Raw genomic sequence first — 13,846 nt, 5'->3', positions numbered from 1 at the left:
TCTAGATACTCGACATCTAGATGCTCAGATCTAGATGACGGTTTGATCGAAGCTGTATTTTGAAACCGATAGCGATCAGGAGCATTTGCATGATGATGATCACCGATTAGATCAGGATGAAAGGTACGGTAGGGTACGGTCCATGGTTTTCAAATTGCTTCCAGATTAATTTAGGCTCACCACAGAAGTACTTGTTGTGAAAATGCATAGGCACCGAGCCTATCACTGAAATCGTCACTCCTCAACATCTGACTGAATAAGTGCACGATGACGTCTTCCCAGGCGCGAGGGTGGATTCATATGAGTATCATAATCGTGCATATCCGAGTTGCCGTTTCCGGACTTGCGTCGCACAGACGTCCTTTGAAGTCGCAGAGACTTGCGAGGTGCGTGCGGGAGTTCATCATTGTCTGGGCCTCCAGCGTATTCCTGAGACAACGACAAAGTACTGAGAGATTGAGAGAGTTGGTGACGATGGCAGGTCTCAGGTTCATCGGTCTCGGCAGGTTAACGAACTACGTGGAGTCCTGTCGTCAGTATTCAAAACACTCAGAAACTCGAATATTATTAGCACCTTCATGTTCGGACCTGCGTCTGAGGCGTTTTGGCGGGGGCTGGTCAGCAGTGTCAGTTTCCTCGCCCGAGCTCGAAGAGCAAATTTTTCGATGGTTGTCCAAGGACGCGTGACGTTTGTTCTTCCAGCGCTTTATTATAGTCTTGCTGCGCAATTCATCCAGAGGTATATCGTCATCTGAATCTGAGCCGGAGGTTTGAGAAATATTTGGACTCTCGTGAAAGGGTAAGAGCGTTTCTGCCTGTGCAACAGATCCATCTGCATCACTGCTTTCTGTGGACCCAGAGTTAGTATGGTCTTCGTCGTGCCTGTGACTGTCGTCATCTACTGCGAAATCGAAGGTGGTGTTGTCTGTTTCAAAATCACTATCATCCTCTTGGTAGATTTCCTTCTCGTCGTCATCATCATCATTGTCATCATCACCGTTGTCGTCATCGTCATCATCAACTACAGAATCATCCTGCTCGTAATCATCATCCCGCTCCACAGCGCCGCGGCCATCATCCCATCTTCTAAGAAGTTGCCCTGTGGGATTTTCCACATGTGCAGGTGCTCTGGGGTGTTATGGCCATCGGTGAGTCTGGAGATATATCCAATACCTCTCAACTAGGTCTTTGAACCTGTGATATTGGGAAAAGTAAACACCGAATGTCAGGCGCAACTGGGGGACTTCCGACTCACCCATAGGCATTTGTCATGCTCTAGTTTCAGACAGAATCTGACGAAACCAAGACGCTTGTACACATCATCCGAGTCGAGCCTGGATCCTTTATACCGCTCTCCAAACCATATTGCGACTGAGCCTGGCGACTTCTGGTCGTATACCTTGTCCAAGCAAAGACAATTTGCCTCCGCCAGGTTTTGGTGCTACGATCCAAGGTGATTGTAACGCGTGTGGTACCGATTGGCAATCAACGTACCCAGGCATTATGAGACCGTAAAGGACCACCAGATAAGGTCTTCTCGTACTTCATCGAGCCTCTTGTCTTCATACCATACTCTCCAAAGGGGAAGGGGTAGGCTTCAGGAGATTGAAGGAGGAGTTCTTCGGACTGTACGCAGTCCTGACCCAGGAGTTTCTTGCAAGATGGGGTCGTGTTGCCCACCACCTCAAGCTATTCGAGACAGAGTCGAGCCGTTCCATTTACCAGCAAATGGTTCACATGGGGATGTGTATGCTCCAGGATCGTCGTCGTTGTCCACGATACTTTCATTGATATATGCCATGGTGCGGTAGCTAGTGATTGTACGTCCGAGGACCGACACCGACTCGGATTAGTATTTTGAAATTGAACGCAATGTGCACGTGATTTATCATGCCAGGACAATATTCACTCATTCATTCATTTCAGAGTCCTACTGTAGACACAAGATACGTTTGTACGTTCTTGCTACATCAATATAGACTTGGTAACCTTGTGAGTAGCATGAGTCTTACTCAACAAGACGGGCACTGCAGATGGTCAAGCGGTTTGAAAAAATTTGACTCATGAGCGATAATATTTCGAACGCACACGTATGTTAACATCGCTGCTCCGGACTTGGCAGCTGTCATTCTGATCAATTCCACCAGGAGACTCGATCATACGACGACACTAGTGCTAAGTACTTGTAGATTGCTGTCCCGCGAAAGTCACCTGTAGCATGAACCTGACTACGACGTCGCAATCTCTTCTGGGGCTTGCCAGAATAGCGGCGACGTAGGGTACTGGTCTGACCGATAACTCTTTGGAATGTTCTTGGACTCCCATAGCTGGTAGTGCATACGTGTTGCCAAGATTGCATGCATCACTATTTGGGGGCTGTTGATTGCAATCTAGTCAGCATTTACGACGAACACTCGGAAAACGTCACGCACCTGAGAAAAATTGCGGCGTATTCGTACTATGCATATAAGCGGAATGTTAGTTCGTGTCAAGTCTGGTGGCAAACAGATCAAACTGACTTCGAACAGCGTCACACACAGAACATTGATAATGCTCAAGACTAGAAGGAAAGAGTTCATTGCGCTGTCATAGATGTAGAATACACGCACGAAATCCGCAACCATAGTAGAACATATGGTGTGTGAGGAGAAGTGTAAGGAGTGGTCTTGGCGTCGATCTGTAAATCTTGGCAGCCTTTATAGTGGCAATAATAACAAGGACTGATGATGAAAGTCAGAACTCCAAAGGAAACTATGGCAGAAGTTCTTCATACCAAATTCTAACATCAGGAGCGCTAGTAACGCCGCCAATAACCGTTGCATTTTTGCAAATTGAGATACTTGACATGCCGAAACGTCAGGTACAAACACATACTGCTTCGGGACAAAGCAGAATATGATTAGCCCAGCAACTGCCATACCCTGTTGCCGCAAGCTCCCTGAGTAAAACTTAGTATGCAATTTGAGAAAGGACGCATACAGCTATGATCATGAACATAACCCAGCGTAGAGGCCACTTCACCTCCCACATAGCGCAGGTTCGGAGTCCGAAGATGCCTAACATACGGTGAGCCCAATGAAAGTTCAAATGAAACTGGTTACGGAGGTCACAAACATTCTGCACAGAATGCTTCCACAATGCTGAGGGCTAGATATAATAGTTGTCAGCACAGCATTGAGGTCAGTCATAACTGAAGAAGCCCTGCCTGCTGCAAGGTCACCTACACGCTGGCAGTCCTATAGAAACAGTGAGAGACATGTATATGATCGTCAAGGTCGCCAACGCACAACATTCGCCATGTGGAAGACTTGTTTAACTGGGGCACGAGTGAGATTAAAAACATCAGAGGATGACTATGCGCCGCAGGCTCACAGACGAGACTAAGAGTAGACAACAATGGTATATATCGGGCTCCGATGTACAGGAATTTTGCAACATTCGTGTTGGCCTGGGCGAGAAATGTTGCCTATGAAAACGGGGGATGAGATCAATAACTGCGAGTGTAAATGGTGTCATCACCTCCTGTTGGAATCTTGACAATAAATCATAAGCCTTTCACCTGGATAAGTGAAAGGGCCGAACATTCAAGGGGAAACTCGCCAAAAGAGCAGTAACGGCGACTGCGATGCCTTCGTTAGAGATTCCCTGTTTCATAGTGCGAGAGGACATGCCATCAGTATACTAAGAGTAGTCTCTCAGTTGGAATCAGTGTTGCTCTGGTTCAGATAGACACTTACGGTCATCACCTGAATGCTCCATACTGCCAGCATGAAATCATCCTGAGGTACGACAGAAGTAGTCATGAGGATAAGGCTGAAGGGCCGGGAGAAGTATCCATTCATCCTTTTAAATTGACAGGTAAATGGGCTAACAACCTGTACTAGCCTGTACTTCATCCGTGTAGGTGATACTAGGTACACATTCGCCGTGTAGTCAGAGTGACGTTCTCACCAAATTCCCGTTGAAAGTGATGGCATTGAGAACGTGAGTGATCAGACTCGGGGGTGCTTCAGGGGTTTGATGCGGTGAATAGATTTCTATTTGAGTGTACTGTCTCCTATTCAGATTTTTTCAAAAGAAGAAAGGTAATCGTTCCTCTTCGCCACAGCGCCATTCTTTGAAGTAGCATCATAAAGAACTTGAGCTCGACATGAATAGGCATGCTCAGTTTACGGCTCACCCCATTTGTCATTTTTAAAAGATCCGCCACGCAGCTCCTGACCTGTCACATGCGACATGCGTGGATGCGAGTATGGTGCCACCAACACAGGAAGTACATCTCGCAAGGCAAGTCCAACCCCGCTCAGAGTCGCGGCTGTGCTGTACGAAAATGACGATGACCTCAATGAGCTCGCCAACAATGATGATCTTGATGATGATTACCTGTCTGATTCTGAGGCATTGCTCATGGCAACTCTCGAATACCTTCGGATAGCACACTTGCCTTGGCATGATGGGCCTCGGCCCTCGCATTAGAGTTCTTCAGTTCTCTGTGCCTCATTTTGCTTCCGTTCTGCTACCAGTCTGGCTTGCTGAACCTGCAACTCCTGAGTAGCTTTGCCAAAACACACCGGGTTCTCTTCTGTGTGTATGCAGATGTACTTCAAGGAACGTTGAAAACTAGATTTTCGTTGTTTCTGGTACATTTTTGCTACACCGTCGTGACAAATACAAATGGAGGACGCGACGGGTTCATGGGGCATAGTAGTGATTGTATATCAACTTGAGCGTTGGTAATTGGCATGTTCCAGGACCGCCGTCATTGTGAGAAAGATTATTGTTGTCCGCGATATCTTCATTGATGTGCCATGATATGGTAGTGATTGTATATCAACTTGGACGCGACACCGATTAGTATTTTGCCATGTGCACGTGATTCAACTAAAATTAATCATTCATTCCAGAGTCCTACTGTAGACACAAGACACGATTATACGTTAATGCTACATCAATATACACTTGGTAACCTTGTGAGTAGCACGAGTCTTACTCAACGAGACGGGCACTGCCGATGGTCAAGCGATTCGAAAATTTGACTCGATGAGCGATTTCGAACGGACGCGGATGTGTTCAAGTTGCATCATGAAGACTACCGCAAATTGATTGGCTATGGCCACAGTAATGATATCCTGCAGCAGGGGCCCAGTTGTCAGTGAGAGTAAGCCTGGATGATTCAGTCCATGCTCACCAATCATAGCTCGCTCATCCTCGTACCACTCCTCATTGTCGCTCGACGGCGTATCAGTGGCACCATTTACTTTGCGTGCCATTTCTATGGTGGCCTCCACATACCCAGCAGGCTTATTCAAAATCGACTTGATAAACCCCTTGGTTGGTTTGGACCAGAGAGTCGCCGAAAATAAAAATGGATCATTGGTCTCTTTCCCCGTCAATTTGTTGAGAACCTTTGGTAGTTTGATGGCCGCTTTACTGCGGGATGCGGGCGACAAAACATCCTGGACCTTGAGATGTTTGTTTTTGAACAACACAAGGGCATGCTCGATCTTTAAAAAAAATCAGTGTGAATAAGCCATTGTAATTTGAACTCACCGCTATAGTAGAGAGGGCGAGAAGCCGTGGCATCCCACTCGTCACAAGCTCATGCATGTCGAAGGCGGGAACCTTCACATACCCTTTGATGACGTTGAAGTGTGCCCTGCCAAGCAGCTGTAAGATGAAGGGAGAGCGGTAAGCTGTGAGAGGAGATGGACTATCAGGGTTCTCATATACGAATATCCAATCGTGGACAAGGGACGTTGCCAGATCGCCAGGAGCGCAGTCAGAATTACGTGTCATAAAGTCCATAATAATGGCTATGGCTGTTGAGCCAAAGTTATTGCGCCATTCTGAGATGCGCTGTGCAGTCTAATGACCGATATAGTATTAATAAATAAGATTAGATATAACAGGGGACTTACAAGCGAATGTACCACACCATTGTGAACGAGAACAAAATTAAGATCTTTGTATACTGCGTCGAAAATAAGCTGAGCGTGATGGAGAAGAACATCGTCTGGGATCACCCAGATGTCTTTATAACCTCCAGCCCACAGCAATATGGTAGGGATATATTTCTTCGTCCAGCGCTGGTCTGTTCGCACGGCTGCAGGTAAGTCAACTGTACAATAGGTGTCACGTGCTTTCATGTGCTCCGGCGTAGTGTCTGGCACATTCTGTCGGCGTTTGAGCTTGGCAAATATGCTGCAAACAGGTGTAGCAGAAGGCTCGATCTTGGCCTTTTTTTGAGCAGGCGGCTGACTACCGGCAACAGCAGTGGTGACATACATCTGTACAAGTGTCAGAATGAGCAGTGATAGAGTCATGATCCTTACCGAAGTTGTTGTACGCGAAACCTTCTTCTTCTTCGCCACAATAGGTTCAGGCTGAGACGGTTGATCAACACCCATGATCGAGTCATCGATGCCTTCAACTTCCATAGACCAATCAGACACCACAGGCTCAGCCTCTGACATCTCATCTGAGATTTCGTTAGCTTTGCGCTTGGAGGATTTCAGATTCGATGCCTGCATGAACGGAGCCCTAGACTCGTCAAAGTTGGAGTTGTCATCAAATATTGAGACGACCTGCTAAGCAAGAATTAAACGCTGGCACCAATAAATCACTGCCACTAACCTTGGGTTTTCCTTTGTCTTGCCTCTCCCCCGCACAAGTAGCCTCATACTCTAATGAATCACCAATTTCGTCTCCAAAGGCACCGGTAAGGGGATCGTCAGGCACGTCTTTGGTTTGAGCTGCAGGAATCGGAGTCAGGGCCGAAGTTGCTGCAGAGGAAGCAGTGTTGTGTGAAAAGGTAGCCGAGGGATGCTCTCGAGTCGAAATGCTGGATGCACGGGATGATGGTTCCGACTTTCCGGGCTTGACTCCTGAAACCCAGTTCGTCACTTGGCCACCTAGTGCGAGTTTATGAGTGGTCGCATTGATACTGGAAGTATGATTAAGGAAAAACAAAGTTGATTCGGTGAGAAGCAACATTACAGTGTGAGAGAAGAATCTTACAGTGATGGCGTGTCTTTCCCATCAGCACGTGGTGGTGCCGTATTATCACCTTCCACATTCGATCGACGATTGGCATCAACTGTCAGTACTCGAAATTAACTGAAATCCCGATGAGTGTGACAAGGTGGTGAGTATGATCACAAGCAGATGCTGATTATAAATGGGATTTGCTGGCAGACGACGAGAAGACAGTGCCAGATGTAGTTTCGACGAGATAGGCACTGTAGTCAAGCAGTTTGATTGAGGAGCGATTTCGGACACGGACATTGACATCGCTGCTCCGGACTTGGCAGCTGATAGCGAATCCAAAACAGTCATTCAGCAATTTGTGACATCTTCGATCAATCGCGGATGGTCGAATGAGAGGTCAGCAGGAAGCTCTATAATACTCCAGGTAGTATATGCGCACGACACTAGTGCTAGGTACTTTGTCCCGCAAAAGTCACCTGTAGCATGAACCTGACTAAGACGTCGCAATCTCTTCTGGGGGTTGCCAACGTAGCGACGACATAGGGTGCTCCTCTGATTGATCACTCTTTCGAACATTCTCGGACTCCCAGAGCTGGTAATGCATACGTGTTGCCAAGATTGCATGCATTATTATTTGGGGGCTGTTAATTGCAATGAAGTCAGCAATTACTATGAACACTCGGAGAACGTCACACACCTGAAGAAAACTGCGGCATTTTCATACTATGCATATAAGTGGAACGTTAGTTCGTTCGTGTGAAGCTTGGGAAGCAAACGGATCAAACTGACTTCGAACAATGCCAAACACAGGACATTGATAGTGCTGAAGACTAGAAGAAAAGAGTTCATTGTGCTGTCATAGATGTAGAATGCACGCACGCAATCCGCAGCCATAGTAAAATATATGGTGCGCGAGGAGACGTGTAAGGAGTGGTATCGGTGTCGATCTGTAATTCTTTGCAGCCCTTATAGTGGTAAAAACAACAAGGACTGACGATGGAAGTCAGAACTCCAGAGGAACTATGACAGAAGTTCTTCATACCAAATTCTAACATCAGGAGCATTAGGAACGCCGCCAATAACCCTGGTGTTTTTGCAGTTTGAAATGGTTGGCATGTCGAAATATCAGGTACAACCACGTATTGCTTCGGGACAAAACTGAATATGATTAACCCGGCAACTGCCATACCCTGTGAGTTCCCTGAGTAAAAATTAGCAGGCATTTTAATAAAGGATGCCTACAGATACGATCATGAACATAATCCAACGTAGAGGGCGCTTCACCTCCCACATAGCGCAGGTTCGGAGTACGAAGATGCCTAACAAACGGTGAGAAATTAGTGAAAGCTCCAGCGAGACTGGTGATGGAGGTCACAAACATTCTGCGCAGAATGCTACCATCATGCTGAAGGCTAGATATAATAGTTGTCAGCATAACGTTTAGATCACTTATAAATGAAGAAGCCCTACCTGCTGCAAGATCACCTAAAGTCTGGCAGTCCTATGAGAACAGTGAGAGACACGTATATGATCGTCAAGGTCGCCTACGCACAACATCCTTCATGTGAGGGACTAGGTCAACTAGGACACGAGTGAGATCAAAAATATCATAGAGGATGAGTATACGCTGCAGGCTCACACATGAGATTAGGAATAGGCATCAACAATGGCATATAGCGAGCTCCAATATACAGAAGTTTTGGAACATTCATGTTGGCTTGGGCGAGAAAAGCTGCCTGTGAAAATGGGGGATGAGATCAATAACTGCGAGCAAGAACGGTGGCATCACATCTTGTTGGAATCTTAACAATGAATCATAAACCTTTCACCTGGTTAAGTGAAAGAGGGTGGGCTGAAAATCCAAGGGGAAACTCACCAAAAGAGTAGCCACCACGACTGCAATGCCTTGGTCAGAAATTTTCCGTTTCATAGTGCGAGAGGACATACCATCGGAATACTAGTAAGAGTAGTCTCTCAGTTGGAATCAGTGCTGCTTTGGTTCAGACAGACACTTACATTCAGCACCTGAATACTCCATACTGCCATAAGGAAATCATCCTGAGGTACGACGGAAGCGGTCATGAGGATAAGGCTGAAGGGCCGGGGAAAAGTGTAAATTCATCCCTTTAAATCGATAGGTAAATGAGCTAACAACCTGTGCCTCATCCGTGTACATTCGTCACGTAGTCAAAAAGTGACGTTCTCACCGCATTCCCGTTGAAAGTGATGAGATCGAGAACGTGAACGATCGAAGGTGCTTAATATTTAATGTGCGCGCTCTGTTTGAACGGATCATGATCTTGGGCTCAGTGCTCAACGTTCCGTCCCATCATGACATTTTTAAAAGATCCGCAACACTGCCGAGGACATGCCGATGCAGTTATGACCTGTGACCGCATCGTGCGACCAACACAGGCTAGCTTCAAGCACATCTCACAGGGCAAGCCCAACACCTCATAGCCTCATGGGGCTCGCGGCTGTTGCAGTGCTGGACGACAATGACAATGACCTCAATGAACTCGCCAACGATGATGACCTTGATAATGTTTACCTGTCTGATTCTGGTGCATTTCTGATGGCGATTCTCGAATATTGAACTCTTGCAGTATCTATTACCGGCGCCGGTGATCGTTCAAACGTTCGCGAGGACCAGAAGTGCAAAGACCGTGCAGGTGCTGACTAGAGAAGTTCCATATATAGGAAGAAAAATAAGCACTCATCAGGGCCAGCAGTACGAACTTTTTACTCTACCATCATCTAGTAGCGCAAGTCTGACCTTGATGCTAACCACGGATGCTCAATCTTGTGCGAAAACCCAGTGGGTCGGCTCGACACTTGCAGACTTCTGCTCGAGCAGCTGCACTCGTTCAGAAGCAGAAGCCACATCATAACCATGTACAACCGCGACCTGTCATCGGCGGAGCTGACATAAAACAAGGAAGAGAAAGAGAACGTGACGTAGTCCGAAAAACAGTGAAGCACGGTGCGCTATATTGCCTCAATTCCATGATCTCGCAACCAATTCTATCGGACAGTCAAGCGCAATGAACTCGGAGTTCAGCTCCTTTCTCGGGAACTGCATTCACAAATATTTCGCGACATCTCTTTTCCAGCACCATCGAAAGCATTCGTTCGTATCGCACAGGAGCATCTGGAAATGCATGGACTGGACCCCAAACAAGGTTCTGTTCTTCCTGATATCGGCTTCACCCTCCCACCCCTCCTAGGCTCAAATATCGACGAGCATTTCCATAGAATCGGCAGTCAGTCCGCTCAACCATGGCTAAACATCGCGAAAGATTTTGCATCCAACGAACTTCCTCCAAAACCCGATCACTGGGACATACAATCGGGATGGACGAAATATCACTTCCTTGCCGATGGTTCTAGCTACAGCGAACATGTCAACTTCCCGCAACACGAAGGTAATGCGGAAGAAGTGCTCACATTTGACGTGGAAACCATGCCCACGTATCATCCTTATGCTATCATGGCATGTGCTGCCTCAAAGAATGCCTGGTACAGTTGGATATCGCCTTGGTTGCTGGGAGAATCAGTTGAGCAACAACATCTCATCCCCTTGGGGGATACGCTTTCCCCGCGCGTAGTCGTTGGTCATAACGTCTGCTACGACCGAGCGCGCATTTTAGAGGAGTATAGCTTGCATGGAACGCAATCCCGCTTCCTCGATACGATGGCTCTGCATGTTGCAGTAAAGGGAATATCTTCGCACCAAAGACCTGCTTGGATGAAGCACCGCAAGTCCAAAGAGACTCAGAAAGTGCATCGTGCCGAAGCGGTCGAGGCCGTCGTGGAACTCATGCGTAATACGGAGTTCAAATACGACCAGGAGGATGATGAAACCAAACGAGAAGAGCTCCGCCGTCTCCGGACTGATCTCGAGGAGAGCCTTCCGCAGCTCGAAGCTGCCGATGCCGATGCCGTAGAGGCTGATCTCTCAAGTAAGCGCTGGGAAGACCTGACATCTGCCAATTCGCTGGCTGATGTGGCCAAGCTGCACTGCAATATCGATATGGACAAAGAAATTAGGAACGACTTTATGAAGTTGACCCCAGAAGAAATAAAGGACAATATTCACGACTATCTCAACTACTGCGCGCAAGATGTTTTCGTTACTCACGCCGTCTTTTCCAAGGTCCTTCCAGCTTTCCTTTATCGCTGCCCGAGTCCCGTTTCATTCGCCGGCGTTCTCGCGATGGGTTCCAGTTTCTTGACGGTCAACGAGTCCTGGGAATCATATCTTGCGGATGCAGATAGAGTCTACAAGGAGTTAGATGGGAAAGTAAAAAAGCGCCTTGTCGAGCTTGCGGAGCAAGCCAAGGATAGGGCGAGGAACGACTCTTGGAAGGATGATCCTTGGCTCTCTCAACTAGATTGGTCACCCAAAGTGGCCGGGAAATCTAGGGGTGTCGTGCCGGATGAACAGGTGCGTCTCCAGGTCGATGTACCGGACTTTCGTTGATTCCTTCCTTTTGAAGCTTGACTCCACGGCAGCGTGCCCATCTGTTCCCGCTTCTTCCTCCCGACGTAAGAAGTCCCCTCCTAAGGAACCCAAACCAAAGGTATTTTGGCCGAAGTGGTACTGGGATCTCGCAAAACCAAAAAAAGACATGCCTCCCGGCACGCTGGATATCACAGTACGGAATCGCATTGCTCCCATTCTCCTTTGTTTGTCCTGGCAAGGCTGGCCGCTCTTCTACTCCCGGGAACACGGCTGGACCTTCCGCGTCTCTGGGGACGCCGATTTTCCTACCCGCTTTTCTCAGCTCGATTTCTATGATCCTGCGGACGACGCCCTACAAGACATGCGTCTGAAAGGAGGTTTTGTCTTCTACAAGTTACCACATAAAGACGGGGAGAAGGCGAACGTGGGCAGTCCGCTTGGGAAAACGTTCATGAAATATGCACAGGATGGGACGCTTACAAGCCCCGGAGACGAAGCGAAGGATGCACTGGACATGAACGCGCAGTGCAGCTATTGGATCAGTGCACGCGATCGCATCTTAAATCAGATGGTAGTCTGGCAGCGGGGAGCGTTAGATCTACAGTTTAAGTCACCTGAATCTTCCGACGAACCCCAGAAATGGGGTATCATCCTTCCCCAGGTAATTACAATGGGCACTGTGACGCGCCGCGCTATCGAGAGGACGTGGCTCACGGCGAGCAACGCGAAGAAAAACCGCGTTGGTTCAGAGCTCAAAGCCATGGTGCGCGCACCGAAGGGGTACGCCATCGTTGGCGCAGATGTGGATTCAGAAGAGCTGTGGATTTCGAGCTGTATTGGCGACGCACAATTTGGATTACATGGTGCTACGGCTCTTGGATGGATGACCCTCGAAGGCACCAAAGCCGCGGGGACAGATCTTCATTCAAAGACAGCGAGCATCCTCGGCATCTCTCGCGACCAAGCAAAAGTGTTCAACTATTCCCGAATCTACGGTGCTGGGATGCGTCATGCAGTCCTGCTCCTTCTACAGTCGAATGCCGGTATGCTGCCCGATCAAGCTCAGCGCCTCGCAGAAAATTTGTACGCATCAACTAAAGGCAAAAACACTCATCGCACGGATTTATTTGGGAGGAAATTCTGGTTTGGTGGAACGGAGAGTTTCGTGTTCAACAAGCTAGAAGAGATCGCGCTTTCTGATCAACCACAAACTCCAGCTCTCGGATGCGGAATCACGGCTGCTCTGTCAAAGGAGCTTCTTCCGGCAAAATTTGGGTCAGATTACATGACATCACGCATAAACTGGGTCGTGCAGTCCTCTGGTGTCGACTACTTGCATCTTCTCATTGTCGCAATGGACCATCTGGTCAGACAATATGGTATCAAGGCGCGTTATCTTATCTCGGTGCACGACGAGTTACGTTACTTGGTTGCCGAAGAAGATCGCTATCGAGCTGCACTCGCGCTGCAGATCGCCAACCTATGGACACGGAGCCTTTTTGCCTTTAAATTAGGAATGGATGACCTGCCTCAGGGGGTCGCGTTCTTCTCAGCCGTTGATATCGACAAGGTGCTGAGAAAAGAGGTCGATATGCCATGTGTCACGCCTTCTCATCCTGATCCTATTCCCTCTGGAGAAAGTTTGGGTATTGCCGATATTTTAGATAAGACAAACAGCGGTTCATTGTGGAAAGATGGACGTCCCATGATCGCGGACTTTCTACCTTCCCAAGCGTCCTACCAGCATGACAATTGCTACGAGCCTCCTAGCTGCCTTATCCATCGCGCTGAGAGCGCGGCTTGGCTGCGCGCCCAAGCTACCTCCGAGTTCCCTGAAATTAAGCATCTTGCGCAGACATCAGGGCAGGTGACCGATACCAGGATCAGCGGCGCCCAGAATGGCAATGAAGGAAAAAAGCGCGGGCGTCCGGTGAAACATGCTTCCATGGAGCTGGATGACTGGGAGGCGATGCAAGAAGTGTTGAAATCAGGGAACCTACGCTGAAGTCTAGCACCTGACGTACCGACGGATCATGCTCACACGGATATCTTATCATTGCTGTATATAGTATTTTAAATTAGACCTTGCATAATATTAGAGTAGCCTTTTTCGTGGGCTGCGAGATCCGGTTCAACTGTTTACAGTGTTGCAGCGCAGAGACTTTGACCTGTGAGTCCAGGGTCATCAGTGGATGAATAGATTAACAGTTATCGCCTTACAACATCCATCAAGGTGTCTTCTCAACGTGTTCCGTGAGACTCCCATCAGCGCGCATGTCCCGACGCCTGCCTTTTATGGGTGAGCGGTCCCGCCAGAATCCCGCCCCATCCATAATAAGAAGTCCCGCCCAGCGCCACATCAAAAATTCGGCGTCTGTTTCTGAAGTTCTTGTT

General features: G+C 48.0%; 4 protein-coding genes across 4 annotated transcripts; 1 reads left to right on the top strand and 3 right to left on the bottom strand.

Moving 5' to 3' along the window:
* Window positions 1–2,265: 2,265 nt before the first annotated feature.
* HD556DRAFT_844234 (uncharacterized protein) lies at window positions 2,266–4,065 on the bottom strand. Its single transcript, XM_041311805.1, has 11 exons — window positions 3,952–4,065; window positions 3,747–3,885; window positions 3,520–3,532; window positions 3,373–3,466; window positions 3,288–3,316; window positions 3,225–3,236; window positions 2,980–3,147; window positions 2,774–2,921; window positions 2,610–2,720; window positions 2,520–2,560; window positions 2,266–2,458 (listed from the first exon to the last, which is right to left on the bottom strand). The coding sequence occupies exons 2-11, from the start codon at window positions 3,776–3,778 to the stop codon at window positions 2,402–2,404; spliced, it is 705 nt and encodes a 234-aa protein (XP_041155931.1). The 5' UTR covers window positions 3,779–3,885; window positions 3,952–4,065; the 3' UTR covers window positions 2,266–2,401.
* Window positions 4,066–4,875: 810 nt separating this feature from the next.
* On the bottom strand, window positions 4,876–6,849 carry HD556DRAFT_840807 (uncharacterized protein). The gene is made up of 7 exons (XM_041311801.1): window positions 6,634–6,849; window positions 6,529–6,587; window positions 6,333–6,478; window positions 5,919–6,287; window positions 5,551–5,865; window positions 5,189–5,504; window positions 4,876–5,129 (listed from the first exon to the last, which is right to left on the bottom strand). The coding sequence occupies exons 1-7, from the start codon at window positions 6,678–6,680 to the stop codon at window positions 5,071–5,073; spliced, it is 1,311 nt and encodes a 436-aa protein (XP_041155930.1). The 5' UTR covers window positions 6,681–6,849; the 3' UTR covers window positions 4,876–5,070.
* Window positions 6,850–7,480: 631 nt separating this feature from the next.
* HD556DRAFT_1447594 (uncharacterized protein) lies at window positions 7,481–9,069 on the bottom strand (the record flags this gene model as incomplete). Its single annotated transcript, XM_041307302.1, has 14 exons — window positions 7,481–7,628; window positions 7,685–7,710; window positions 7,777–7,817; window positions 7,867–7,977; window positions 8,030–8,177; window positions 8,230–8,306; window positions 8,367–8,399; window positions 8,458–8,488; window positions 8,540–8,568; window positions 8,627–8,723; window positions 8,777–8,809; window positions 8,864–8,883; window positions 8,935–8,944; window positions 9,004–9,069. 14 exons carry the CDS (start codon window positions 9,067–9,069, stop codon window positions 7,481–7,483), a joined length of 870 nt encoding a protein of 289 aa, XP_041155929.1.
* Window positions 9,070–9,780: 711 nt separating this feature from the next.
* Window positions 9,781–13,564, top strand: HD556DRAFT_1529819 (DNA polymerase family A-domain-containing protein; the record flags this gene model as incomplete). Its single annotated transcript, XM_041309431.1, has 3 exons — window positions 9,781–9,970; window positions 10,023–11,434; window positions 11,487–13,564. 3 exons carry the CDS (start codon window positions 9,781–9,783, stop codon window positions 13,455–13,457), a joined length of 3,573 nt encoding a protein of 1,190 aa, XP_041155928.1. The 3' UTR covers window positions 13,458–13,564.
* Window positions 13,565–13,846: the final 282 nt, after the last annotated feature.

Source organism: Suillus plorans, assembly GCF_016647745.1.
Source record: "Suillus plorans strain S12 chromosome Unknown HD556scaffold_65, whole genome shotgun sequence".
NCBI lineage: Eukaryota > Fungi > Basidiomycota > Agaricomycetes > Boletales > Suillaceae > Suillus > Suillus plorans.
This window is presented reverse-complemented; position numbering and strand designations above follow the sequence as displayed.